The following is a 26,217-nucleotide window of genomic DNA, read 5'->3' on the forward strand; positions in this document are numbered from 1 at the left end:
GATTATGGCTTGCCCATCACTAGGGGAATTCATGGCTGGTATTTGAACGATGATCCTGTTGTTTGTATTCTTAAGCACTTTGGAAATGGTAGAAATCAAACTCAGCCCTTTATTTTCTCCTTTCTAGCATCAAAATGGTATAAATATCTGCCCCCGCCCCCAATTTGCTAGCCACAGAATGCAACTCATTGGTCCAGGAGTAAAGCTGCACGTTTCTACAGCACTTGCTCTTTTCAACATAAAATGCTGACACTGATGCATTGGCTAGAGAAAAGAATCAATATCCTGCTTCACCTTGGTAATGCTTTACACTTCGAGGCTCACTGAGTGACAATGATGAAGAAGAATGCTGACAAGGGACGGCAGGCTGCATTGGCGGGACCTTGTTTGCTTTGTGGGAGAGCCACAGTAGAGAGCAGGGAAACTCTGCAAGGGTTGGCTCAGATATTGTGTTTTCCCAAGGCATGACATGCAATCCCAGACTTCAGTCTTTTTCTCCACAATTTTACCTTTGCCCCTTAACACTGCTAGGAAATCTGGTTCTTTGCTCTTCTATGATCCAGAGATGCTAGTATAAAAAGGGGATGCTTAATACTGATGATCTGGGGCCCCGGAGGAATTGCAAGAAGGGGAATCCCTCCAGGATTCACTGTAGTGTCAATTTACTTCCCCTCAGTCCTCTATCTGACATTTAGCTGCTCCAGAGTACCCTGGTCCAACAGCATATGCAGTCCTAACCAAGCTGGTTTGGGGGATTCCCATCTTTTCTTCCTATTTTTGCTAATTTACAAGGCCATGTTTTTCTACATACTTGGAAAAGCCCCCAAGTATTTAGAGAGTCTGATCTTCTGTGGGTGGTGCTATTGTTCAGCATTTGCTATTTACACTATTGCCAGTGTGTTCAGTGATAATAAGAATTCTATACTAAATTAGGGATGGAGGAATCACCCTGCTCTGGGCGGGATTGTACCCTTTTGAAGAAGCAGCTCACGTGTTGGGGACTGCTATGGATTATAACCTACCAGCTTTTTCAATTGCTCTATTTCCCTTCTTACTACAGTTCTGTCACAAGGCTTTTTGTACATGCAGGCCCCGTGATCCCCAGCATACTATCTTTGGGAATCAAGTGGGGGCCCTTCCTCCTTCTTACTTTTGGAAAAGTTGACAGGATCCAACCCTGTTAGACCTGTGGTCACAATTGGAGTCTCAGATTTGCCCTGAGGTGCATCACACCTTTGGCCAGCGAGTTGGTTAGGCAGCTGCAGTTTTCCTCTAGAAAGGCGATTTGATCAGTTATCCATTTGTTAATCACATCTAAGCTAGGGGGCATGAAGGAATTGGAGCAGGGCCCTCTGACCAGGAGATTAGTTCAGGCTGAAGTTTCTAGTGCCTGATGGTGGGAATTCTTTAGACAGCTGACAGTGCTCAGGAGGCAAGTGTGGTCCTGCATCCTAGGTGGCACTGTTGGAGAACACAGCTCAGTCCACAAGACTTGTGGCAGAAACATGCTCATTGGCTCCAGAGAACTCCAGTTCAAGACGCATGTCAACTTACAGGATTTTCAGTTGATGCCATGAGGACCTTCTGAAGTTCACCTGAACTTGCTGAGAGGACCCTTGAAAGACTGGTTAGCCAGGAAGGTCTGGAGATACAATCTGCATGCGGAATGAATTTTCCCACCATGTGCAGCAACTGACTACACCCACACAATGGGAGATCAGCATGCAGATCTTTTGCTCATTGTTATTAGTCTAAATGTATGCTTGGAACTTGACAATGTATTTGAGATTGTACTTCAATTGAATTGTATTTGTTATTTTCTTGGAACTACTATTAAAAAGTGTCAAACGTCCTCTGGAGAGAGATGCTATGATTTTTCAAAAACCTGATAAAAGCAAAGCTATTAATGCCCCCCAGCCCTAAACAACCACATTTAAATTGAGGGACAAAGTCAATAGTTTACCTCCTTCATGACCCATTCCTGATAGTAGTAACAATTAATAATTCTACTCAGCCTGTATTCCAACATGAAATTAAGATCCCCCCCACTCCGGTAAACAATTTCCATGAAAATTCTAAAACCCTATGTTTTGAAAACCACCAGTAGGAATCACCAAATATTTATGAACATCAGAGTTCATGGGTATCACTTTAACATCATGCATTGTTTTACTAAAGAAATTGCTCATTTGAAACCCCCACCATCACCATTGGCATTCTAATCCCTTCAAGGTATTCTTACATAGAGACCCGATTACCATACTATCTCTTCTGTCTCCAAAACAATTATTGACTCCTCCAAGTGAATCTGCATATGATTTTATCAGTTCCCTTTTTTCCTTCTCTCCCTTTTTATTGTCTGTGACCTTGTGTTTTCTAAAAATAAAAAAGATACCAGGTGACTCATTTGCATTTCAGCTTTCAAGAAGACTCCTCAAAGCAGAGGAAGCAGGCAGAGCAGTCTCAAGTATATTGTCACAACCCACCAGTTCCAGGATGTTTGTGCACACAAAGGCCATGTCAGAATCCCCCTTGTCATTTTTCATATGCCACATGCCAACTGAGCCATGGAACACAGTGACCAGACACAGCTGGCGTGACATCCTGTAAGTGACACTGTCACTGAGTTTGATGCTTTGTCAAATGAGATCTCCTGTTCAGCAACGGCGTCTGCGCTTGCTGCGCTTGGAAAATTGGCAGCAGGTAAGACTGTATGTGTTGTGACAGATGCAGTCTGTTCAAATATTGTAGCCAAAAGAAGCTTTGAGTATAAAGGTTTGATTTGCTAAAATATGGTGTGTTTAACATCAACTCAACTGAGTACAGGCCCTAAGAATTTGGAAATGACCAAACTCAGACCTTCTCCTTACCCTCTTTCCTCGCTAGTTGAGTAACCTTTCATATTCCAAGTCTCAAGACACACGCAACTTTGGAGTCACTTTTGACTTCTCCATATTTTTCTCTAACATCCAACAACTGCCAAATTCTTCCTTGGTAGATTCTCCAAGATCTGATTCTTCCACCTTCTGCCAGCTGTTGAAAGCCTTGCTGTGCTCAGGTCCCATCTGTCAGTCTCCTGGCTGCATTCTTTTTTTCACATATGAAGCTGAGTCATACTGAATCAGATTATTGATCTAGCTCAATGTTGTCTAGTCTGACTGGAAGCTTCTCTCCGGGACATTAAGCAAAGAATGATCTGTCCTAACAACCAGATCTGAGATCCTTTAATCAGTGATGCCAAGGGTTGTCTTCAGCATGGTGTTACAGAAGGGTGAAACCCGATGTGATGCTGGGAGCTCTGGGAATGGAACTTCTTGGATTTTTTCACCTTTAAATAGCAGGAGTGGAGGGCACTGATTTGGATGGAGACCAGTGCACAGAGAGAAGTCTCCCCTCCTCCCCACCCCGGTACATTTTCCTGACCTGAAATGGGCCTACAGAGATTGAATCTGCCCTTTTGGAATAAATGTATTTAATAAATTTAGCTTATAGTGCTCCCTCCACTGCACAGCAGGTCTCAGGGTGGGTAAGAACAGGGACCGATAACCATCTTACAACAATAACGAATCAATCATTAAAACCCAGTTTAAAACAGCAATACATAACAAGGGAAAGCCAGTACCGATGGAACTGCTGCCGCCTCAACCATAGGCCTGGTGGAACATCTCCATTTTTCAGGCCCCGTGGAACTGTATCAGGTCCTAAGGGGTTCAGATTTTACTTGGAAGGGCATTTCGCCAGGCCAGTGCCAGAGCTGAGAAGGCTCTGGCTTTGACTGAGACTAAGTCAGTCAAGGAGAGCCAGTTTGGTGTAGTGGTTAAGTGTGCGGACTCTTATCTGGGAGAACCGGGTTTGATTCCCCACTCCTCCACTTGCACCTGCTGGAATGGCCTTGGGTCAGCCATAGCTCTGGCAGAGGTTGTCCTTGAAAGGGCAGCTGCTGTGAGAGCCGTCTCCAGCCCCACACACCTCACAGGGTGTCTGTTGTGGGGGAGGAAGGTAAAGGAGATTGTGAGCCGCTCTGAGACTCTTCAGAGTGGAGGGCGGGATATAAAATCCAATATCTTCTTCTTCTATCTAAGTGGATATTTTTTGGGCTTGAGATCACCAGAACATTTTTGTCTGTTGAGTGGAGTACTCTTTGGGGGGCATACCAGGAGAGACAGTCCCACAGATATGTCAGTCCCAGACCACAAAGGGCTTTAAAGGTTAAAAACAGCACCTTGAAATTTAGAGATATCTGTATCATTACTTGTACGGTTCCCCAGTGGGGCAAACAGGAGCTCTGTGTGGGTGTTTCAGGTCAGAAAACAGCACATGCACATCCCATCACCATTCTAATCTAAACTGGTCTCCACTGCTTACTATTTAGAGTGGTGGGATCCATCAGAAGTTCCATTCAACAAACTCATTATCACATCTGGTTTGGCCTATGACTTTCATATATGACTCTGGACTGTGGTAACCCATGGTCTTTCTGGCAGAGCTACAGGAAAAAAAACATGGGCATTATCCACATTTTCCACACCCTATTATGAGTGGTGCGACTGTGAATCACAAATACGATATGGTGCAAATCTGCACCAGAAATATGCCTTAGCCAGCAGATGACTAAATGAATGCAGAATAAAAGGGTCATGTATGACTGCTACTGAGAATTGTTTTTTTTTAAGAACAGCACTATTTGAGATCTCAAAAAAAGAGGAAACATATCATCCAATAACAGAGAGGCAAAAGACAATTCAAGAACACTTTCTTTTGAACACCACACTGTAGTTTTAAACATTATAATGTATTTTCTGAAGCACAAATATATAATACGCACACTTAAATTATCCAAGATGAAAGAACAAACAAGTGGAAAAAAAATCATCATACCATCATTCAGAAATAAACCTCCCAAAAAATTTCAGTATTTTACATAACGTCAGGTGGCCAACCAAAGATTCCTAAGCTGTTCTTTTAAAATAGCACAAATCTCGGAAATGAGATTCTGTATTATTTACAAGCTTTCTGTTTCATCTGCGGATAGCAAATGACAAAGTTTTGGACTGCAGAACAGAAAATGTGACAGACAGTTGGAACTGTCTTGAATTGTTCTGAAAACGTCCTGTCATCTGGGGAATAGCTATGCCAATTCATAGTATTTCCCAGTTTCAGGATCGAAATAGCAGTTTAGGCATGGGTCATACAAGAGAGTCAGGATTTCGTCTTCTTCAGCCACGAAGTCATCTTCACCTAAGAGGAAATGAAGAGTCTGTTAATTTTCATCTCTATTTGATAGAGTAGATGAAGAGATTTATTTTTAAATGTAAGATCTTCACATTTCACTTTCATTTGTTAGCCTGTCAGAATATCCAATCCAAGACAAGGAGGTGAGGAAGGAAATAAAGTTTATGGATTTGTACTGGTTAACTCACAATGGTCTCCTTCACAGTTTGCTGAAAAATCACACTCCTTCAAAATACTTCAAAAGAGAAGAACTGCCTTGCGGTACTGAAACCAAATTCCATCTAGCCTAGGGCTGCCAACCTCCAGGTGTAGCATAGGATTCTTCTGGAATTACAACCAATCTCCAGACTATATAAACTGGTCCCCTTGGGGGGGGCGGGAATGCAGCTTTGGAGGTTGGGCTCTATGGTATCACAGTCCTGGAGAGCTCCTCCCATAATCAAACTCCACTCTCCCCAGTCACCACCCCCAAATCTCTAGGATTTCCCCTGAATGAATTGGCAGCCCTAATCTAGCCTAGTGCCCCGTCTTCAACAGTGGGCAGTATATGTTTCTGGGAGGCCCACAAGCAGGGCAGGAATGCATATATACACATACGCACACATATATTGGCCACTGTGTGACACAGAGTGTTGGACTGGATGGGCCATTGGCCTGATTCAACATGGCTTCTCTTATGTTCTCTCTTATGTAATGCAGCAGCCTTTCTCTGGTTTTGTCCTCCAGGATCAATATGCAGCATCTAAACCTAGACTCTCTTCTTAGCTATTATAGCTAAGAGGTAACATGCCATCACTTGATAAGTAAAAAATATACAGCGTATGATGTCTGCCAGCTTTCTTAACTCTGAAGAACCAGTGTGATATATCAATCAATCTTTATTTGTCACGATCACAGAGCAGCCAAGACTGACATCCAGAGAGAGCCATTAGCAAATCTACACCTATGTGATGTAATGTGATGTAATGTTGGCCTGGGATCTGAGACACCTGAGTTCAACTCCCCACCCCTCCAAGATTGTTGCTGGGTGACCTTGGGCCAGTCTAGCATAACCTATCTCTCAAGGTTGTTGTCAGGATAAATGAGGGGACAAGAGAACAAGGGGTGCCACTGTTCTGAGCTCCTGGGAGGAAAAGCAGGGCAAAAATGTACTATAGAGATCTTCTCTGGGCATGGTCTTGGTAATAATCTCATTAACAAAGGCTGTATAGATGGTCTGCTTAGCTACACTCATCACATCAGTGCTGTTTGTGTGCGTGTCTGCAGTCAACACCCACACAGGAACTGCAACAATGGCTTGAGATGAAGTGTTTTCCCTGAAAAGGAGGAAAACAGTGTGCTGCAAAAGTTATATCTGGACCATGTCAATAAATCTGGCCAATTTGGGCAGGGTGTCATGGTCATGGCTACTAAAAGGGCATCAGTTTGGGGATCTAAGTGTGGTCTCAAGACAGCAGGGTGATGCTGGTGCCCATCTGTCAATGGACAGACAGCTTTTGCCTCTCCTGCTGTACTGCAGTGCTGAGTGAATGTTCACTCACAACAGCCTGGTTTAATAAATCCCTTTTTGAAAATCATGTGATAATCAATATGGCCCAGCAGTTCCCCAGACTAAGCATACCATGTTTTTGTAGCAAGGGCTTTTCGTGTTCTAATGCTTATTTAATTCTGTTGATTTTTAAAATCTTTCCCTATCTTGAATGCTCAGGGTGGTTTAACAATAGTTTGAGAGTCAATTGTATAGAAATAAATTCTCCAGGCCCTGTAACTATTTTGATAAGAATCCTTTAAAACCTCACAAACTAAAAGGTACCTAGAGCGCCTCTGAATTTTGATTAGAAAACAACAAGGGAAAAAAATATATAACAATACAGAACCTAAGAAACAAAACAACTACACAAATTGGTTGTTGGCTAATATTTGAGGCAACATACTGTTCTGTGAACCCACTAAATTATGAAATAAACATCCAAGAAATGCAATTGAAAATTAGTTCTACATATGCAGTTATTTTCATGTAATTCTCCTTTCCCCCCTTTTCAGGAATTACAGTGGTAATTCCTGAAAAACATTACCAATTATAAAGTCAACATAATGCTAACCTCACCTACTGCTTTCCTTGATGCCCACTGGAAGCTCACAAACTGGTTCTGGTTGCCATAGCTAGAATCAAGAAACCTCTGAGTACTTCTGTATGCAATCTTGGGCCCACCATCTTTCCTCCCTGATAACAGCTCAGCAGAGTTTTGGGGGCAGTTTTGTCAGGTGCCACAGTAAGAGGGGCTGAACAGGGCAAGGGCAGAAAGTCCTTGTATGTGAAGCGCTCCCTGTGCAGCTCTTTAGATTCAGACCCATATTCCTATTTAAACAGTGAAGATGCATGTAAACTTTGTTTGTTTACAACATGACACTTTGCACACCATGCACTGGCAATATCATAACGCAGGGTCCCCAAGGGGAACCTCTCTGCACTGTTGGCATTCTGGTACAAGGTGGTGGGTGTAACCACAGAATGGCTGCCACAAGAGGTGGGGCCAACCATGAAATAGGAGGGAGTAGATCATGATAACCCTAATAGTAACTCTTTAACATTTCAGGCAGGAACTCCTTTTAACACAATGTCTTTAAAATTGAACATATTTTAAAGAATATTTTCTTGCATGTGCCTTCTGTCATGCAGTGGAATTTCTTGTGCTGTGGCAACTGCTACCAAAACAACTTTAAAAAAAGTGTATAGACAATGGGATCCCCAGTGATCATTCAGAAGCCCTGCTAGATAAAAGCTCTACCTGGCCCCACCCACTTTCTAGAAACACTTGGCTGGCACCAGGAAAGGTGTCGGTTGGTGCTATGGCACCCACAGGCACCTTGTTGGGGACCCATGTCACAGTAACATGGAGGCCAGTTTTCCAACAGTAAGTTCCTAGAAGTGACAGGGAAATGGAATAGAGGGCAAAGAAAGTAGTTTGGGGAACAGATGGACAGGCTTTGGAGGCCTGCAAATAAAGATTCTGAGAATGACTCTTAAGAGGAGACTAAAGTTCACCTCAACCACTGTATTGCCAACAACAGCTGACCAGATGGTACCTACAAGCAGGGCATGAAGAGTTTTTACCTTGTCATTCACCCCCAGTACCTGATTTTCAGAAAGGCACTGGAGAATTCACTGAGCTACTATGGCTCTAAAACACTGATTAGACTTATCCTCCATGAAGTTGTCAAATCCACTTTAAAAGTCATATAATTAATGGCCAAGAGCTTGTGGCATAGAATGCCTCTACTGTGTGTAAATGCATGTTCATCCATTCAGTTTGAACTGCACCAACAGCAGACCTGCAAAATGGAGAACCATCTATTTCACAGAGAGATGGAAAAATTTCAGTGGCAGCTGGTGCCCTGGTGCTTTATACTAGCAAGATAATTGACAAGATCTCTGTGATGCAGGGATCACAGCTCCAGTGGCAGACACAACAGTGGCACATGGAGATGGCCAACTGTAATATGGTCGCTAAAAGTTGTAAAATACACTAGGCAGAACTTACCTTGATTAGGAAACAGGTTAAATGCCCTTTCCCCCAACTTGACTAGTTGCTGCTGCTGTAGAAAGACCCAGAGGAATGTGGTGAACCTCTCACTACACAAGTCATAAATACAGGAATGAACCTAGCATGCTTTTGTTTGTGTTATTCCCTCTTGTTTGCATTCAGCCATCTTATGTGTTTGCTCATCTGATGCTTTGTGATTCACGACTACTTCCTGGCTAGGCTCATTCCCCCTCTTCTCTCTTGGCTACAGAAGAGAGGACCCTCAAATAGAAACTGCTTGCTTTGATAGATGACAGGTTTGTGAGCTATTTTAAAAAAATAGCTTAAGACTATGCAGCTATGCCCATGTTGGTAATTGACCACCCTTCTTCTCTCTTATCTGATAAGGGTCCCAAGCCACACATATACAAGGGACTGAGAAGCAATTGGCAAGAAAACTGAACCTCTTCTAGCAATGCTCAGCATTTCTTTTGTCCATCTCATTAAAAAGAGAAGGCAGAGAGTTATGAGCCTATTTCCCAAGAAGTCCTTTTTTAAGAGCTAAAAGTAAGTTGTATGATGGATAATAACCTGATAGCAAATAATAATTCACAGTTGAATGCAGGCTGTATTCCACATTTCATCCTAAGTGTTTACCTCTTTCTGGAAGTGACGGTACAAAGTAACTACTCTGTATGCTCTGCTGGCTCAAAGTAATGGCCTGTTATGTCAACAGAAGCAGCTTCACAATGTTCAGGATCTATTGACGGCTTGTTGGGAGCATGCAAGAAGATTCATGCTATGCTAACTGGAAGGTACAGACTGTGCACAAATACTCCTTTTCTCCCAGTCCAGTATGACTTTTCCTTTCAGAAGGAATTTCATACTTTGATCCCCAGCTAAGTTCTTTAAAAAAAAATCCAGAAAGAAAATACAATAACCCCTTCTCAACTAACCTCAAGGTGGCAATGGCTGGATTTTTGAATGATCCTATTTGACCTAAACATTCAAGAACTGAACAGCCAAAGTCCATGCTCAGGAAGGAGAGTGCCACAGGAGAGGAAGGGATCTCCAGGTGACTGGCATCTGTATTGTGCACAATGTGGGCACCAACTGTGATCTGCCCAAAGCCTTTCCTTTGAGAGCCAGAGGAGCAAGAACAAAATGGACTCAGGAATATCAGTGGCATCCCTGGAAGTTTTCCATTCAGGCATGTGGCAAGCAGTGGGATAGCTGGTATCAACATCCTTGCAAGAGAAAGCCTAAAGAATAGCAAGCCTCCTCCCACTCCATTTTTATATACTGTAACAGCAGCAGAACAACCCCCCTCCTGCTTTCTCCTACAAGTGGAATGGATACAGCAAGGGATTTGGAATCTATGATGATGGCCTACCTCAGACATAGGGGTCGTTTACAGATCCAGCAAAATCAATCTGCACTGTGGCTGAGTGTGTGTCTGCATGTTTTATTTTTATTTGGTTTTAAAAATAAGTCAAATAAGATGGGGAAAAAAACAAGCACTTGAAGAACTGTCATATAGAGCAGCGGTCCCCAACTCCCGGTCCTGGTCCGCGGCTTGTTAGCAACTGGGCCGCGCAGCCCTGCTCCCCCCCCCCCCCCCGCAACGACTCCTCCTCCTGCCATTTTCACAAGTTTAAGGCTGGGGAAGATTGAATGTTGAATAATCCTTCTCTCAATAAACAAAACCCCATTGTGTGCAGCAAAAGGAGTCTATTAGCATGAAGTGCTCAGCCTAGCCTTCTCGCCAATACGTGGTTTTCCCAAATGCAGAGAATATTTTTATTTTGTTGCCCCTCTACCTATCAGTTAAAGTGGTGGCAGCCAGGAAAGTTTTATCACTTGATTCTGATGAATGCCTAAGCAGGGCCCTGGACTCACTGGGTGGCCTTTGGCATTTAATTACCTTTCAGATTCATTTCAACATCAGTCAGAGGGAAAACCAAGACTAGTCATAAAGTAGTTGTACAGGAGAAACCTATATGGCATTTTGCACTTTTAAAAAAGTGCTATACATAAAGAAAGATTAGTAGGCAAGCTGATTCTGGAAGGTCATTGTGCATCTTTCAAAATAGGTGTAAGGTCCTTTGGAAGCAAGGCTACCTGGGGTTTTGTAAGTATATCTGACTTCTTGACTTATACTCTGGTACTTAGCTTAGGTGTGTCCCTTTTGGCACATGATCGGCGCATAATGACAGCTGTTTGGACTCAGTCTGAACTCAGTTTTGTAAGCTTGATATTTTCTAAATAAGCATGACAGACATTGTCGAGCTATGGTCTGCAATGTACAAACCTCTCCCTGTTTAAGGAAGCACTTCCCACTTATCCATCCCTGATGCGCAACTTGGGCTGAGTTCATGTTTGTTATTGCCATTCTTCCAAAACAAACAAACAAACAAAACCCCTGGAACATCACAGAACAACGACAGAATGTTACAGGGAAATAAGGTTTTGCCTAACAGCAAACATAACTTTGAATTATCTCCGTGGTCCATAAAAGTGTTCCCTTGGTCTGCATTATAGCTCCCTGCCTATTTTTTTAAGCACTGAGATTGAAATCTGTTCCTGGATGCCGCCCTCAGGGCAAATAAAAGTTCCTGACCTGGATAGTCCAGGCTAGCCTGATCTCATCAGATCGCCGAAGCTAATTGGGATGGGCCTGGTTAGTACTTGGATGGGAGATCATCTAGAAAGTCCAGGGCTCTTATGCAGAAGCAGGCAACGGCAAACCCCAAATCCTTGTGCCACAGTTGGCATTTGAATCGGGCTCCTGAGAGCCTCAGTTTTAGATGAAAAAATGCCGAGAGCTCAGTTCACAGACTTACCAGCCTCTATACATTTGAGCTTTTTTCTCATGTCAGAAACCTGATAACTGTGCATTTCGAACAGCCTTTCCATTTTTCATACCGATAGTGTGTGAAAGCCTGAAGAGTGTTTTAACCACATGTATATTTGTTTACTGAAAGCCAAAGGTGGCTGTAAACTCCGCCTGAGTTTGGAAGACAAAAGGTGATGGAGGCACGGCAACCGGAGAATGAATTGCAACTGGCAATGGTGCAGGGCCCACAAGATCACACCACTGTTACTGCCTAAAACGTGACTGTGACTATGCTGCAACAGGAAGTTCTAAATGGAGCCACCAGGCACAGAGAGTGCATTTGAATGACACAGGCTGGGGAGGAATGGCCATCAGTTTCATGCCCCACTGGCTAGGACCCAGCAGCATTTGGTTGACCATTACTAGAAACAGAATTCTGGTCTCAACAGGTCCCCCTGCAAGTGCTTCTAGAAGCAAGGAAATAGAACAACCATGACAATCTGGATGAACAGGGGATTTTTGAAAAAAGGAACCCAGACTCAGTTTTGTCTGTTTGCTCCATCCTTTCAACCCCACAGTCGTTGGTAAAGATATATCTTTGTGGAAGCAAATACTTAAGAAACAAACAGGGACCTATAAAATGGAGGGGTGGCGGAAAGTGCCCTCACATGCATTAACCATGAGTTATGCTTGAAATAAAGGATATCATAGAGATCTTTTATTAGGATGAACAACAAAATTGATTTCTCTTTGTTTTAGGGTATCATTACAGATGCATATAAAACTTGACAAGGGTATTCTGTGCCAGTAGTAAATAACCACAGGTTTTCTTGGCTGATAACTTGATTTTGTTATCTTCAAGCATTTGTGTGTCAGTGATTTAGGAGGCAGCAATCTCCCATGGCTGACAGCTGCTTTTTGTATTGTAGTTTCCACTCTGGCTGTAATTTACAAAACAAGGATTCCAGAGATCTTTGGCTGACAGTGCATGATCCTGCAGGCTGCTGCTACCAAGAGGAGTAAATGACACTTGGGGATAACCCAGCCCCAATCCCCCAGCTGATACCAGGTGAGCAGCCAGTCACATTTAGTAGTGAAAGAATTCTAGGAAGAATACTTTCTTGACATGGAAATGATTTATCATTAGGAAATATATAACCTGGCTTTCACACAGTTTAGAATTCTAGGCTGGGATCCAAGGAACTGAGCAACGAGTTCCAAATATTCAAGAGGGCTTGTGTTCCTTGAACATCAACCTCCCAGGTCACATCCCAGACTGCTTAGGAATGGAGTGGCATTTTAAAAGCAAATCAGCAGTTGTTGGGGGCATGGAAGCTCCCATGTTCATGAAGCAAAGTCAACAATCTCGTTGAGCATTTTGGATGCCAGTTTAGGTAATCTGGCTGAACAGACTTGTGGATCAGGGTGGCCATAGGTGTAACAATTACACTTAAAAAAAGAACACTGGCTTGGTTCCACTGGAATATTTCTGTAGACAAAGGATTTTCTGAACATTCAATGCATCTTTTTGCCTCTTCCTGCAGACCATGCTGACCCCCAAAGTGCTGTAAATTTTGCTCATGAAGCATGACTTTCAGTGCGATTCTATGCAGAATTAATCTAAATCCATCGTACTCAATAGACTGGGACTGGTATAACTCTATGTAGGATTGCACAGCCCATATTCTCAGACAAATGAACAGAGATGTTCTTATATTTCATTAATATTTCTAGCCATGTTTTATACCCAACAGTCTTACTGGCAACAGTTGTATCAAGTGGCTACACGTTTCCCAGGACATTTACCTGTTGCTTGTTCCAAACTAGATGTTCTAGATTACAAAAATCTTACCATGAAAATCTCTTTTAAAAAGTACATATAGTTAGTTGCCCAATTCAAATGTTCCAAATTGCCCTCATGACTCTTGAGGGAGGTGCATTTAATAGCATTTTGTAGGTAACAGAGTACTTTCTAAAGTCCAACATCTCACTAATTTGCTTCACGGGAATTGTAGCAGGGCTACGGCAACTACTAGGGTTTCCATATTAAGAATTTTCTCAGGTTCCGATCAGAAATATATCTCTAACTTGGCTTTTCACTTGAAGATTATGATCCCATTCTCTTTGGCGTGTTTAGGGTCCTTAACTTAAAGGATTGTCAGATTCTTCAAAGCAAGGCCCTGTCTTGACAGCTGAATTCTATTCTGCTGTCATGTGCAATTACAAATTTACACACCCATGAAACGCTTCCCAATTTGAGGGGCATTGTCTTCATGAAAGAATAAATCACTGTGATGGCTTCATTCGGGAGGGTAGCCAAAGTACAAAGCTGAATATATATGAGATCTCACACTGAATCCTGTGCACACAGAGGGAAAAGGTAAGAGCTTATTGTAATCCTGAGGTGCAGCAGAAAACAATACCAGAGCGCTTGGGGAAAGTGGACAAGGAGAGATTCCATCTAAATGTTGTTGACTCAACCCTCTATTCCTATCATGATTGCTTGCTTAAACTACGGGATTTTTCCTCACAAAATCTGCAACCTGGGAAGGATTGCTGCACCTTTGGCTCTACTACAACCTGCTCACCATTTTATGTTTTCTTTGGCTGGTTCAAGTTAATGCTCCATTCTGTGGAAGCAACACTACATCCACAGAAAGTATGTAGGTGTGTTGTTGGCAAGGATCTGTGCATTGGTTTGAAAGCATTGACAGCTTTACAAGAACATTTACCACATTTGTGCAGCTCCCACACTGGGTCTCCACTGACAACCCCCACACTTGTATCAGCCGGCCTTCTCTTCCCCACCCCAGCCCCGGCAGCAAGTGAGAGGAGGCCAGAGCAGAGGCCCTCTACTCAGACTGGCAGCAGCTCTCCAGGAATTCAAGCTGAGGTTTTTCACACCTACTTGCCTGGACCTTTTTTAGTTAGAGATGCCGGGGATTGAACCTGGGACCTTCTGCTTACCAAGCAGATGCTCTACCACTGAGCCACTGTCCCTCCTTGATGTTTTGCTGCAGCATAACTCACAGGATCATGCTCTTATGACATGTTCATACACATGCAACTGTCTCTACCATACTCTGGTACAGTACTTGATACTAATAGTTCCTTTCTGTTATGTCAGCATGCAACCTTTTACCGAGCTTTAACTACTGCAGGTCTCCCCTTTACAAGCAGGTGATGCTAAAAAATATTGTGGCAGGGAACTTATTGCATTTAATGAGGACACATTACCCAGCTATTTCTCTTTTAGAAGGTAAGTATTATTCCTCACAAATGTTTCCCTCTCCCACACAAAGTGCTGGTTCTCTTGAGATTATTGGAACTGCTGGTGGATTCTCCAGAGACAGCTGAAATCAGCTGGCTTTCACACTGGATTGCCAGTGAGAATATTTCTATGATCAAGGAGTAGGGATGCTAGTCAGCTGTCAATCCCCATGAGCATGGTGATGGTGGTGGGCACAGTATTCTTAGAAATCACTTCCTGTTTTGAAAGCACAAAGATTTTAGAAATTCCAAGAGGGTTACAATGTTACTTCCTGTTCTGTCTTCCACATGTCCCTCACATTTTTCCTCTGCTGCTCCATTGAGCAAGGAGGGGTACAAGGAGCATCACTGGGAGGTCTGCCACCATTACTAGGTAAATGGTAGTCCTACCAAGATGCTACATTCTTGCTGGGCCAACAAAATCTAAGTAATTTGCGCCATGGAACACTAGGGCTTAGTCTCTGTTTGTTCTGCCCTTGCACCTATAGTCTTGGCATATATGTCAGCTGCCATTTGGGGTTGAAAAGACAATGTCTGTAGTACTTAGACTGACAGACTAGGGAGACCCAGGGTCAAATCCCTATCCTGCTATGAAACGTTGCTGGTTGACTTTGGACCAATCACATCCATTCAGCCTAACATACATAACAATGTTGTTGAGAGGATGAAATGGAGGAGAGAATAGGTCCTCATCAAGGAGAGAGGCAGGTAATACATTAACAAAGTAAATACATAAATTAATAAACCTATCTCATCAATGAGGCATTCACTGTTGTGATGGGCTGTTTCACAACTCAGAAAGACATGGCAGAAGGGGCAGCAATGATGACAAGGAACAGAGCCAAGGGCAGGGGGAGGGAAAGTCCAAATAGAGCCAGGTGGAGAGGAGATGTTCCAAGAGCCAGTAGCAGAATAAGAAAGGATAAGACAAAAAATGCATGGGGAAAATAATCAGGCAGGTGAGCTAGCAAGGAAGGGTGGAAGAGCTAGTCTGTCAGGGGAGAAATAGAAATTGGGAAAGAGCCAGAGGAAGGGGCTGGGATTGGAGTTTTCTCTCCCCATTGAATAACTGTGCATTTCCCTCTTGTGATTTATAATAAAAAAAATGTCTAAAGAGAAGAGTCTTATCCCTTGACAGTGAATATGGAGGCCACCCATAACTTGGATAAGAAGCAAATAGATACAGGCTCTCAAGAAGAGCCCCCTTACATTCAGTTATTGATTTCTTTAAACATTTGTATTCCACCTTTCTGCCCAACTAGGGCCCTCAAAACAGCAATCATACTCACCAGATTGTTAGAGACAAGGGATTACGTTTTCCACACACACTATTCTTACCTTGAGGGATCAAATCTGCTTCTGTTTCATCATGTCCTGCCAGCTGTTGGCTTGGAGGAATTATAGGAGGGCTGAACACATTTAGCCAGTCCCTTAAAAAAAAATGGGCAGAACTTAAGTCATCAAAGTTCTGAAAAGAAATCTGGTTTATGAAACAGAACATACAGCTTAATCTCACAGATGGCTGTTAAACATCCACCAACAATTCCAACTCTCTCATCCCCTCCCTTTCCCTTGCAGGTCTGAATTTGGCAAGGGAGAAACAAGATAGACAGACAAAAATGAGAGAGAGAGAGAGAACAGATGTAAAACCCCCCAACACAGATGAACAGGGAGAAACGTTCTCATAAAACGGCTCCAGTGGTTTCGAAGCACTCCAAAATATCTCACTTTGTGCCTGCTTCACTTCCACGATTGGCCAAAGACCTTTGTAATCACTACTCTTTACTACAAAGTAATCACTACTTTGTAATCACTACTCTTTATCCAGAGTCACAAGGAACCTAAAGTTTTGTGGAGTGAAGTACTTCACCACCAGTGGGATCTGTCAGACACAAGTAGGGTGGGCATGAACCAGTTCATGAACAAAAGTTTGTGGCTGGTCAACTGGCATGAACTTTCAAGCAATTTATGGAGGTTCATGTGGGTTTGTGAATGGATACATTTCCAGATAGTCCCTCCTCAAACAAAATGTTTACCAAACTTCAAAGCATTAGAAGGGGTGGATTCTCCAATGTGCGAAACACTCTCATCAGTTTCAAACTGGTCATGTCAGTTTCAAGAGAGTTCCCTGCCCCCTTTGCCATCATTTCTTTGTGTTTAATTCCCATTTTCTTGCACAGAGCTTACAAAGTGCCACTGTCCTTGCTCAAATTTGTAACTCTGTGCTTTGAGATCAGTCCTTTTATACTTGCAATGCCAGCAGCACTGGATTCTGTTGGGCATTCAGTATATTGTATCTGGTTGTGTTGGTCTTGCACCCCCCACCCCACTTGGATTTCTTATGGCTCTGCTTTAAAATCCAGTCCTTTTAAGCTTGCAGTGCGCCATTGCTGGGCATTTTGTACACTGAATTGGTTGTGCTGAGCTTGAAAAAATGTCTTATTTAACATCACTCCTCTTTGACTTACATTGCTACAGCGACATTAGGTTCTGCCGGACATTCTGCATGCTGAACTGGTTGAGCTCAGCTTGCAACTCCCCTTGCTTGGAGAGTGATTCTCTATTTCACAACAGTCCTGTAGAGCTAGAACTGCCACAATGGCACATGGTTCTGCTGGGCTTGCAAACCGCCCCCCCCCCTGCAGCCTGGAATGTGATTCTGTGCTAAACATCAGTTGATGATGTTAAGTTGACAATGCCACAACAGCACTGAATTTTGCTGGGCACTCTTAGCACTGGTACTTCTGGGCATTCTACATTACATTGGTTCTGCTGGGCTTGCAAAATGCCCTCCACTCAGTTTCTACTTCAGAAATTCTCTTGGCTTGACTATAGTCCTGTTGAGTTTGCACTGCTACAGTGGCAACTGGTTCTGCTGGGCTTGCAGAAATCCCCCCCCCACACACACACACCTTCAGTCTCTACTGCACAGATCTCCACCTTCAGTCTCTCTGCACAGATTTGACTTTAGTTCTGCTGGGCTTCCTGTGCCACAGTGGCACCAGCTCTGCTGGGCACATTGCACTGGTTCTGCTGGGCTTGCAAAAATGCCCCCCTCCTTCAGTTTCTACTGCAGGGATTCTCTGGGACTTTGATTCTGTTCTGCTAGGCTTCTACTGCCCTTGCTTTTTTTGCACCCCCCACATTGGAATCAATGGAGGATGGCAACACCTTCTTTTGGGGGCTGTAACTTGGACCCTGTAAATTCAATCCTAACCAAACCTGGTGGGCAAGTAGAAAAGAGAACCCCAGTGAGTTTGGTGTCTCTAGCATGCCGGGGGTAATGGTGGTTGGGATTCTATCATATCATGAACTGAACAGGTTTATTTAGCCCCTAAGAGTTTGTGATGGTTTGTGGTTCGTGAACTGGGCATGCCATGAACTGTCATGAATCGCGTTTTCCCAGTTCATGCCTATCCTTAGACACAAGTCCTTGAGTACTTGCTTAGCATCTAGAAGGATGACAGATATTCCAACGTGAGACACAACTATACATTCACAGACAATTTCTGGATCATGACATTACAACCCACAACCTCCTCAATCAAAAGCCACTACAGTATGATGTTTTTACAACTTGTCTGTATCTCAACAGTGAAATGACAAAGGAAAATGAGAAATGGAATTTTTGGCATATTAGCAGATCCCAAATAGAAGCTCTTCAGTAGGATAAGAATCTCTAAACAAGTTCTTCCCTTCTGGTTTTGGTAAGCCCCAGAAAAGATCTAGATTTGGCACTTTAGATGCAGTCTTAGTGCTTAAATGTTTTCTTCCCTGCAATGGGGGCTAGCTCATTTGAAAAAGATACAATCAGACTTTTCTCTGGAAAGGAAAGTACAATTCACCACACAAACATGATAATGCAGGAAACTAGAATTGCTGCCTGAAGATCAACCTAAAACAGTACAACAAGAAAAACACATTTTAAGCAATGTCTGGCCCAGTCCATCTAGCAATGCAATTCTGAGAAAGTGCTTCTTTGACAAAATGCTTGCCTCTGAAAATAATTTAATCCTGATATTGCTGCAATATAGTCTGGTGCAAGACTATTTAGTGCTGATGCAGCAAAATTTCAAGGCTACAGGGGTTCCAGCATTTAATCATGGAACATCAGTTAACATCCAGAGCCACAATAATAATGATGATGATGGTGGTGGTGGTCCTTGTGAGCTGATTCCTTTTGCTAGCATAAAAGTGACAGGCAATTCCCCCTCCCCCTGAATCTAACCTCGAGAACTGGACTGTTTCAAATGTATGGACTACCTTGAGTGGACTTCCCTTCCAGCAGTGGGTGGGACAGGCTAGAGCAGGCAATACTTATTCTAAAGAAATGAAGGTAGTAACAAAGAGGCATCATTATCTATGGGAGGTCACATTTGGAGCACTGTTGTCTCTGGTCAAATGTTTTTAAGTTTTGTGGTCCTTCAAAAAGACACAAAACCTTTCTGACTCAATATGACAGTGGAATAGAAGAAGCACTGTCTTCATTCCTGATAAAAGCTTTCTGTCTCCAGCTAAAAAGTGTAAATAAAAGAATGAGCAAGTGCAGGTGCTCGTATGCTCCCTGGTATAGCAAACAGGCAATTTAAATTGTTGATACAAACCCTGGATTTTAAAAAAGAGATTCTTACCTCTGCATTAGACAGGCATAGCTGCCAAAAGCTTAAGCACTTGCTACCTCTTTACCGACAGTCACTGTCTGGTTTTTAGAAAATCTTTATTTGTTTACCTGCTCTTCTCTAGTAGCGAGGCAACCCAATCCTAAAACTTGTGATGCCAGTACATCACTAGTGCCCATGTGATGCCATTGCAGCAAGTTGATATCCCCTGCTCCCTAGTTCAGAGAAAAGATACTTTTTGAAAGATTCAATTCCAAGAAGTGGAGAGCACAATAATTAACTAATAGAATCATAGAGTTGGAAGGGACCTCCAGTGTAATCTAGTATGATCCCCTGCATAATGCAGGAAATTCATAAGTACTTCCCTTCACACACCCTCAGTGATCCCTGTCCATGCTCAGAAGATGGCAAAAAAGGAGTGGTGTGTGTGTGTGTGTTTTCCTACTGCTAGCCCAGAGAAAAATTGCTTCATGACCCCTGAAAAATTGCACTGGACTGCACTGGAGTCCATCACAGATGAGCATGTAGGCAATGCCACATCTGCCATGTCCGTTATATATGGAAAAAGCCACTCAAAACATATTAATGTCACCACACTGATATCAACTGTTCAGCCTGTCTATCATACTTTTCTTCCCACTGGTGGCCCAAAGCAGCTTAGCTCCTGCCCCCAAATATAATCAAACAAACCAGCAACAAAAAAAGTACAGTACAACTCCTTCCTGCCCTCCTTTAATTATCTCCTGCATTGGTCATCCCACCTAGAAATTATATAGTCATTGTCTTACAGTCAATCCTAAGCAAAACTGCATTCTTCTAAGCACACTGATTTCAAAGGATTAGAAGGATGTGACTCTGTTTAGGATTGCACTGAAAGTCATAAGAACTGGTACCTGAATCAACTTCTTTCCTCACTCTTTCTTCCCTTTTGTGTACTCTACTTTGGGCAGGGCTTTTTTTGTAACAGGAACTCCTTTGCATATTAGGCCACACACCTCTGATGGAGTCAATTCTCCTGGAGCCTATGGTAGGCCCTGTACTAAGGGTCCTGTAAGCTCTTGGAATACTGGTTACATCAGGGGTGTGTGGCTTAATACGCAGAGGAGTTCTTGCTACAAACCCAACCCCTCTGACTATGGGCAATTTGAAAAAAATTACAAACTGTCTTGAATGCAATGGGTATGTAGTAAGTAAAAAACCCAAACACGTTATTGCCCTTTCTTCCCAAAATGAACTTACGTTATTTAGGATGATTTCCTATCTCACAGAACTCTGGACAAATGATGCCACTGTTGTCATAATTTATTGTTGAAGAGCCACTCAAAAATAACATTAGATAAGACTGGCATCCATACTCAGCCTCTTGAAGAGAGAGGAGGCTCTTGTTGAATGCCACTTCTCAGAGGTGGCAGCAAGGATTGGGAAGTCACACGTGCTAACCTGGTGATGCTGTCCCCCTAATGCCAGACTGTGGGTATGAGATGAAGCTGCCCTGCAGTGAGGAAAGGTACTCTATTCTTGCACATTTCAAACTGAGTCCAGGCATGGACAAATTCTGGGGCTCTGGGTTGATGAAACCTAACTAGAAATATAAGAAGTATGTAAAAGAAAGCTTTGGGCTGCCTTCGACAGTGTGGCCTACTCCCTTAATGAACCTATCCAACCACTGCAGTCATCTTTGGAAGCCTTGCTTTTGATGCCCCTGCTATCTGCAGCTAGATGGGTGGCAACCCAAGAAAGGCCTTCTTGGTTGGGACAGTGGACAAAGACTTTTCTGTTTTATTTGGCATACTTCACCGATTCTTATTACTGTTTGTTGCTCACTGCCTTGGGGACCCAAAGTCAAGTGGCAAGGTGGCTTAAAATGTTTTAAACAAATAAACAGCAAAATGTTCCCGGATCCCCAGTAGAATGTGAACCATTTCCCAGTGATTGTTGTATTAACTGAAAGGACTCCACATGGTCAGTCATGTTAACTGGCTGAAGCAAACATAAAACGGAGGCACCAGAAATATTAACTTGCAATTTTATGGAAGCATAGGCTTATGGCACTTAAACCAGTTGTATTTATAGTGTCAGAGGGCTTCTTTTTATAGAAAGGCTTTTTGAGAATGAGTGTTCTCTTATGACATTGTCTTGCTGAACTATATAATGGGAAAAGCTTGCTGCCACACTTCCATTTTGCAAACCTCCCATTCTAGGGTAGACATGGTGACTGAGAATATGTGAAGGATGTGAATGCTTTAGGAAAGGGGAATTGGGACTGAGCTGCAGGACGCTAAAATACACCTCCTGGTAACATCTATAAGTTCTTGTAATAGCATTGTTTTCAAAGAAAAAATCACAAACATAATCCTCAAAGAAAAGGCTGAGGAAACAGTGTTTTGCTCCAGTAAATCACAAGGTTGGTTGATAAATCCTATAATTAAGAAGGGATTTGGGTTGGTTAATCCATGAACAGTTTACTTACTACCTTACTTCACTGGATCTACTTTTTGGTATCTGCAGGATTTAAAGAAATGTTCATACACAAAACATCGCATTCCTTTATGTTCATTGTCTATTTAATCTCGTGTTGACCATTTTGGCTGGTTGCATCTGTCAAGGATCCAGAGAGAGCTTTTCCCAGTACTACTATAAAAATCAAGTGCATTTGGAGATAACAGGGTTACAATTTCAGATCTTCTGCATGCAAAGCATGAGCTCTACCATCTAACTCCTTTGTTTTATGGCAAAACCACGCCCTTTTGCTTTATGAAAAAATGTGTCACCCTTCTAAGTTTGCTAGATTTTCCATATCTCCCTTGCCTGGATTTCATTGGGCCCATCTAGCTTCTACACCAACCTTCTTCTGCCACCTCCCCTTTCCTCCTATCAGCCTATACCCCCATCCCACTTCTCTTCTGTTGTCTTCTCTTCCATTCAGATTTTTTAAAAAATAAATTGTCTGATTTTCTGAAATTCTGTATGTAAGAAGTAACAACTCACTGTGGACAAAGTCTGTTTACATTTTCTCACAAGAAGTAAATCCCCCAGGTCTCCAAAAATATGGGCTTCCTGCTACATAATCACTCAGTGGTACAGCATGCCTCACATGCACCAAGTCCTTCATTTATAAGGTTCTCATTTAACTGGGTAGAACCCTCCCCCACTTTCTGAGGCCTCAGAGCCACTGCTACACAGTAGACAACATTGTGACAGATGGATCAATGATTCAACTCAGTCTACAATACATAAGAACATACGAAGAGCCTTGCTGGGTCAGAACAGTGGTCCCTCTAGTCCACCATCCTGTCTCACACAGTGGCCAACCAGTTACTCTCAAGGGCTAACAACGTGGCACGGAGACTGAGGCCTCCTCCTGATGTTGCCTCCTTGCATGGATATTCAGAGGTTGACTGTCTCAGAATGTGGAAGTTCCCTTTAGTCACCATGGTTAACAGATCTATCCTCCATACATCTGTCTAATCTACTCTTAAAGCTGTCCATGCCTGTGGTCAATGCCATATCCTCTGGCATTGATTTCTTCATTTTAATTACTCAATTAATAAATAAGCATTTTCTTGTGCCTGTCATGAATCTACTCACTATCAACTTCACTGGATGCAGCTCTAGTATTTTGAGATAAGGAGAAAAAGTTCTCTCTGTTCAGTCTCTACACCCTGGATAAAATCTTATAAACCTCTACCATATTCCTCCTTAACCATCTATTTCCTAAATTGAAAAATTCCAGATTCTTCAGCCTTTCCTCATAGGAAAGGTGCTCCCAACCACAACCATCTTCGTTGCCCTGTTCTGCACTTTTCTCAGCTCTGTAATATCACTTTTGAGATACTGTGACCTAAATGGTACACAGTATTCTAGAAGAAAGAGAATACAAGAAGGCCCCAGTTTGTTTCTCACTTTCCCCCAAAGAGGTATTGCCCATAGTTTGCAAGGTTAAAGGTAGACATCCTACATCTATCCTCTTTCCCTGAGGTAACGATGCTTAGCAAACAGGGACCTACAACCTGTTTAATTTGCAAATAGTTTTTGCTTGCAAATACATACAGGCTTTTTACTTATACAACATATACCACTGTTTACACCTTCCAGGTGGGAAATGTCTTTGGCTTAACTCAAGGGTCCCCAACATGGTACCCATGGGTACCACGGCATCTGCCGCATCTTTCCTGGTGCCCACCAAATGCTTTTGGAAAATGGAAAGAACTAGGTGGGCATTTGCAAGTTGTGGGGTTGACTGTAGGGATTAAAAGGCCAAAGGTTGGGGACCCCTGGTTTAAGTGGCTTGTATACGTGTATTTAAGGTGTCCTTATAGGAAGATGCTAGATGGACCACAGGTATGACTCAAAGTAAAGCAGTTCCATATATCCACTGCCCTGATATCTTGTACAAGGTCTGCAAGATATAGAACTTGCTCTGGTGTTGGGAAAGCTATGCTGTTTCCAGATAAGATTAGTTCCCCACAGAAAATCTTGGCATGCATTGAGGAATGTTGTGACAGATAAAACCTCCCCTTGGCTTTCCATCTCTCTGTTGCTCTTCTGCGGCTGGTGCACATGATGCTGCTCCCACATCATCTGCTGCTGGTGTGTACACATAATCTGGGATGAATCGAGGGACAAACACCTGCTCCTTCTCAGCCAAGGAAAAGGGAAAACAAACCCTCTAATTTTCTGCCTCGTCAAACAGAACTGCTGATGCAGAAATCCCACGCAGTTCCATGGTGGATTTGGGGAGAGATGTTTATTGAATTTTTCCTAATTTCAATATGAACTAAAATAAACGCGAACATGCTTTTTCTCCATTATTATACCCAGACCTGCAGCTAAACTGACAATCATCTGAGAAGATTAGAACTAGCTGTATATATGCATATGCACTTTTGCCAAAGAGTTCACTGCAACTTTTGCCTTAAAATGACAATATACAGATAAGCAACCAACAGCCTGAAAAGACGCTGCAGGATGATTGGTGCCCCATGATTAGAAGTCATTTAGGGGAATAAAAATGAGTTTTTACAGATGTCTCCTGGAATCTAAATACAGCTGCTAGATTCCCTGTAGTCCAGCAGTAGCTATTCAGAGTTTAAACCTATCCTGATTGTGACTGTTCTTTAACTGTGGGGCTCCAATCCCTGTCCATTTGGCTCCATTCACATGCTGCAAAGTTCTGGACTGTGTGGCACTGCTTGAAGAAACGGGGTTCCAACACAATGGCAGTAGCTGTCCTATGGTTTGATTTCAGTGAGGGCCAGATTTGTGTCCATTGTCAAGTTCTTCAGCCTTAAAGAAATCTGAAGAAAAAACCTGTTACGATGGAAAATGGCACCTGCCGCTGAATGTCAGAGATCTAACATGCTTCAGCATGTGCCCCCCCCCCCAATTGGTGAGAGAATATCATGGCAAAAGTAAACAATTGTACTCTTCTAAGCACTCTGACTTCAACGGACATGGAAGGATTGCACCTTAAGACAATATGTGCAGATGACGACCACAGACCACAAAAAGAAAGGTGACTGCTAGGGCAGACAGGTGGACACTGGAAAGACTGCATCATTGACTCTCTCTGAAATACTCACAGTATGAACTAGGATGTGGCTCAGTGGTAGAACATCTGTTTTGCCATGTAGAAGGTCCCTGGTTCAATCCCCAGCACCTCCAGTCAGGTCAGGTAACAGGTGATGTAGGAAAGACCCTGGAGAGCTGCTGCCAGTTTGAGTAGACAATATTGACCATGCAGGACCAATGGTCTGATTCAGTATAAGGCAGCTTCATGTACACATGTATTTTGTGCGATGGGTTGTGGCTCAGTGGCAGAGCATTTGCTCAGCAAGCAGAACGTCTCTGGTTCAACCCCTGGCATCTCCAGTTAAAAGGACCTGGCAGGAGGTGATACAAAAGACCTTGGCCTGAGACCCTGGAAAGCTGCTGCCTGGCTGAGTAGGCAGTACTGACTTTGGTGGGTCAGATTCAGGATTATTTTAAGTTTAAAAATGTTTCTAGTTAACTCAGGAAGATAAATATCGCGGCTCCTCACCAAATCCTTGCCTACTACCCAAACAGAGTTCCAGGCATAAGTCTGGCAATCCTGAGAGGTCTGGGGACAGAGCACAGGGAGTGCTGCTCAACATGGCAACATCGCTTCTGGGACTTCATTTGTGATGCCATCTCCCTCCTCATATTTGCTTCCACTGCTGCATTACGTGGTGAGAGAACAGGAGCGGGGTGTGTGTGTGTGTGTGTGCGTTTCTCTTACCACAGTAGGCAACCTGGCCACCCTATATCCAAAGAAGACCCCCTTCTCCTACTTGCATTTGATTGAAATTTTCCCATTATTCCATACATCTCTCACACTAACAATTTCCCCCCAAAAAACAAAACACCAAAACCCAAATTTCCCTTCTTCCCTGTTTCATACTTTTTGTATCCCTTCCCTATTGTCTTTTTTAAAGGCTGCAAGGCTGTAGACATGCCTTCTTGTTTTAAGTGTATTTTTAGTACAGCACAGTATTTTAAGTCAGATCTTTACGATAACAGCTGGGGCCATTCCTCGTGCATTAAACCCCCCCCCAACAAAATAATAATAGTTTCTCTTATATATCAAAACCCACACTCTTTAAAATCAAGAGTATGTGAAGGAATGTCTTTTATACAGTCCCCACATTTCAAAATGACAAGTGTTTCATTGTAACCACCAGGGCTTGAATTCAGCAGGAGCTCACAGGAGCACAGC

At 42.9% G+C, this 26,217-nt stretch overlaps 1 protein-coding gene across 1 annotated transcript in view; it reads right to left on the reverse strand.

Moving 5' to 3' along the window:
• Nucleotides 1-5,107: 5,107 nt before the first annotated feature.
• CFAP20DC (CFAP20 domain containing) overlaps nucleotides 5,108-26,217 on the reverse strand; it is a 269,093-nt gene continuing 247,983 nt past the window's right edge. The window contains exons 15-16 of the mRNA XM_060239416.1: nucleotides 16,201-16,292; nucleotides 5,108-5,238 (exon numbers count right to left, since the gene is read on the reverse strand). Of these exons, the coding sequence (XP_060095399.1) occupies nucleotides 5,129-5,238; nucleotides 16,201-16,292 (202 nt within the window). The 3' untranslated portion in view covers nucleotides 5,108-5,128. The remainder of the gene's footprint in view (nucleotides 5,239-16,200; nucleotides 16,293-26,217) is intronic.

The sequence above is a fragment of the Heteronotia binoei genome, chromosome 5, assembly GCF_032191835.1.
Source record: "Heteronotia binoei isolate CCM8104 ecotype False Entrance Well chromosome 5, APGP_CSIRO_Hbin_v1, whole genome shotgun sequence".
Classification (NCBI taxonomy): domain Eukaryota; kingdom Metazoa; phylum Chordata; class Lepidosauria; order Squamata; family Gekkonidae; genus Heteronotia; species Heteronotia binoei.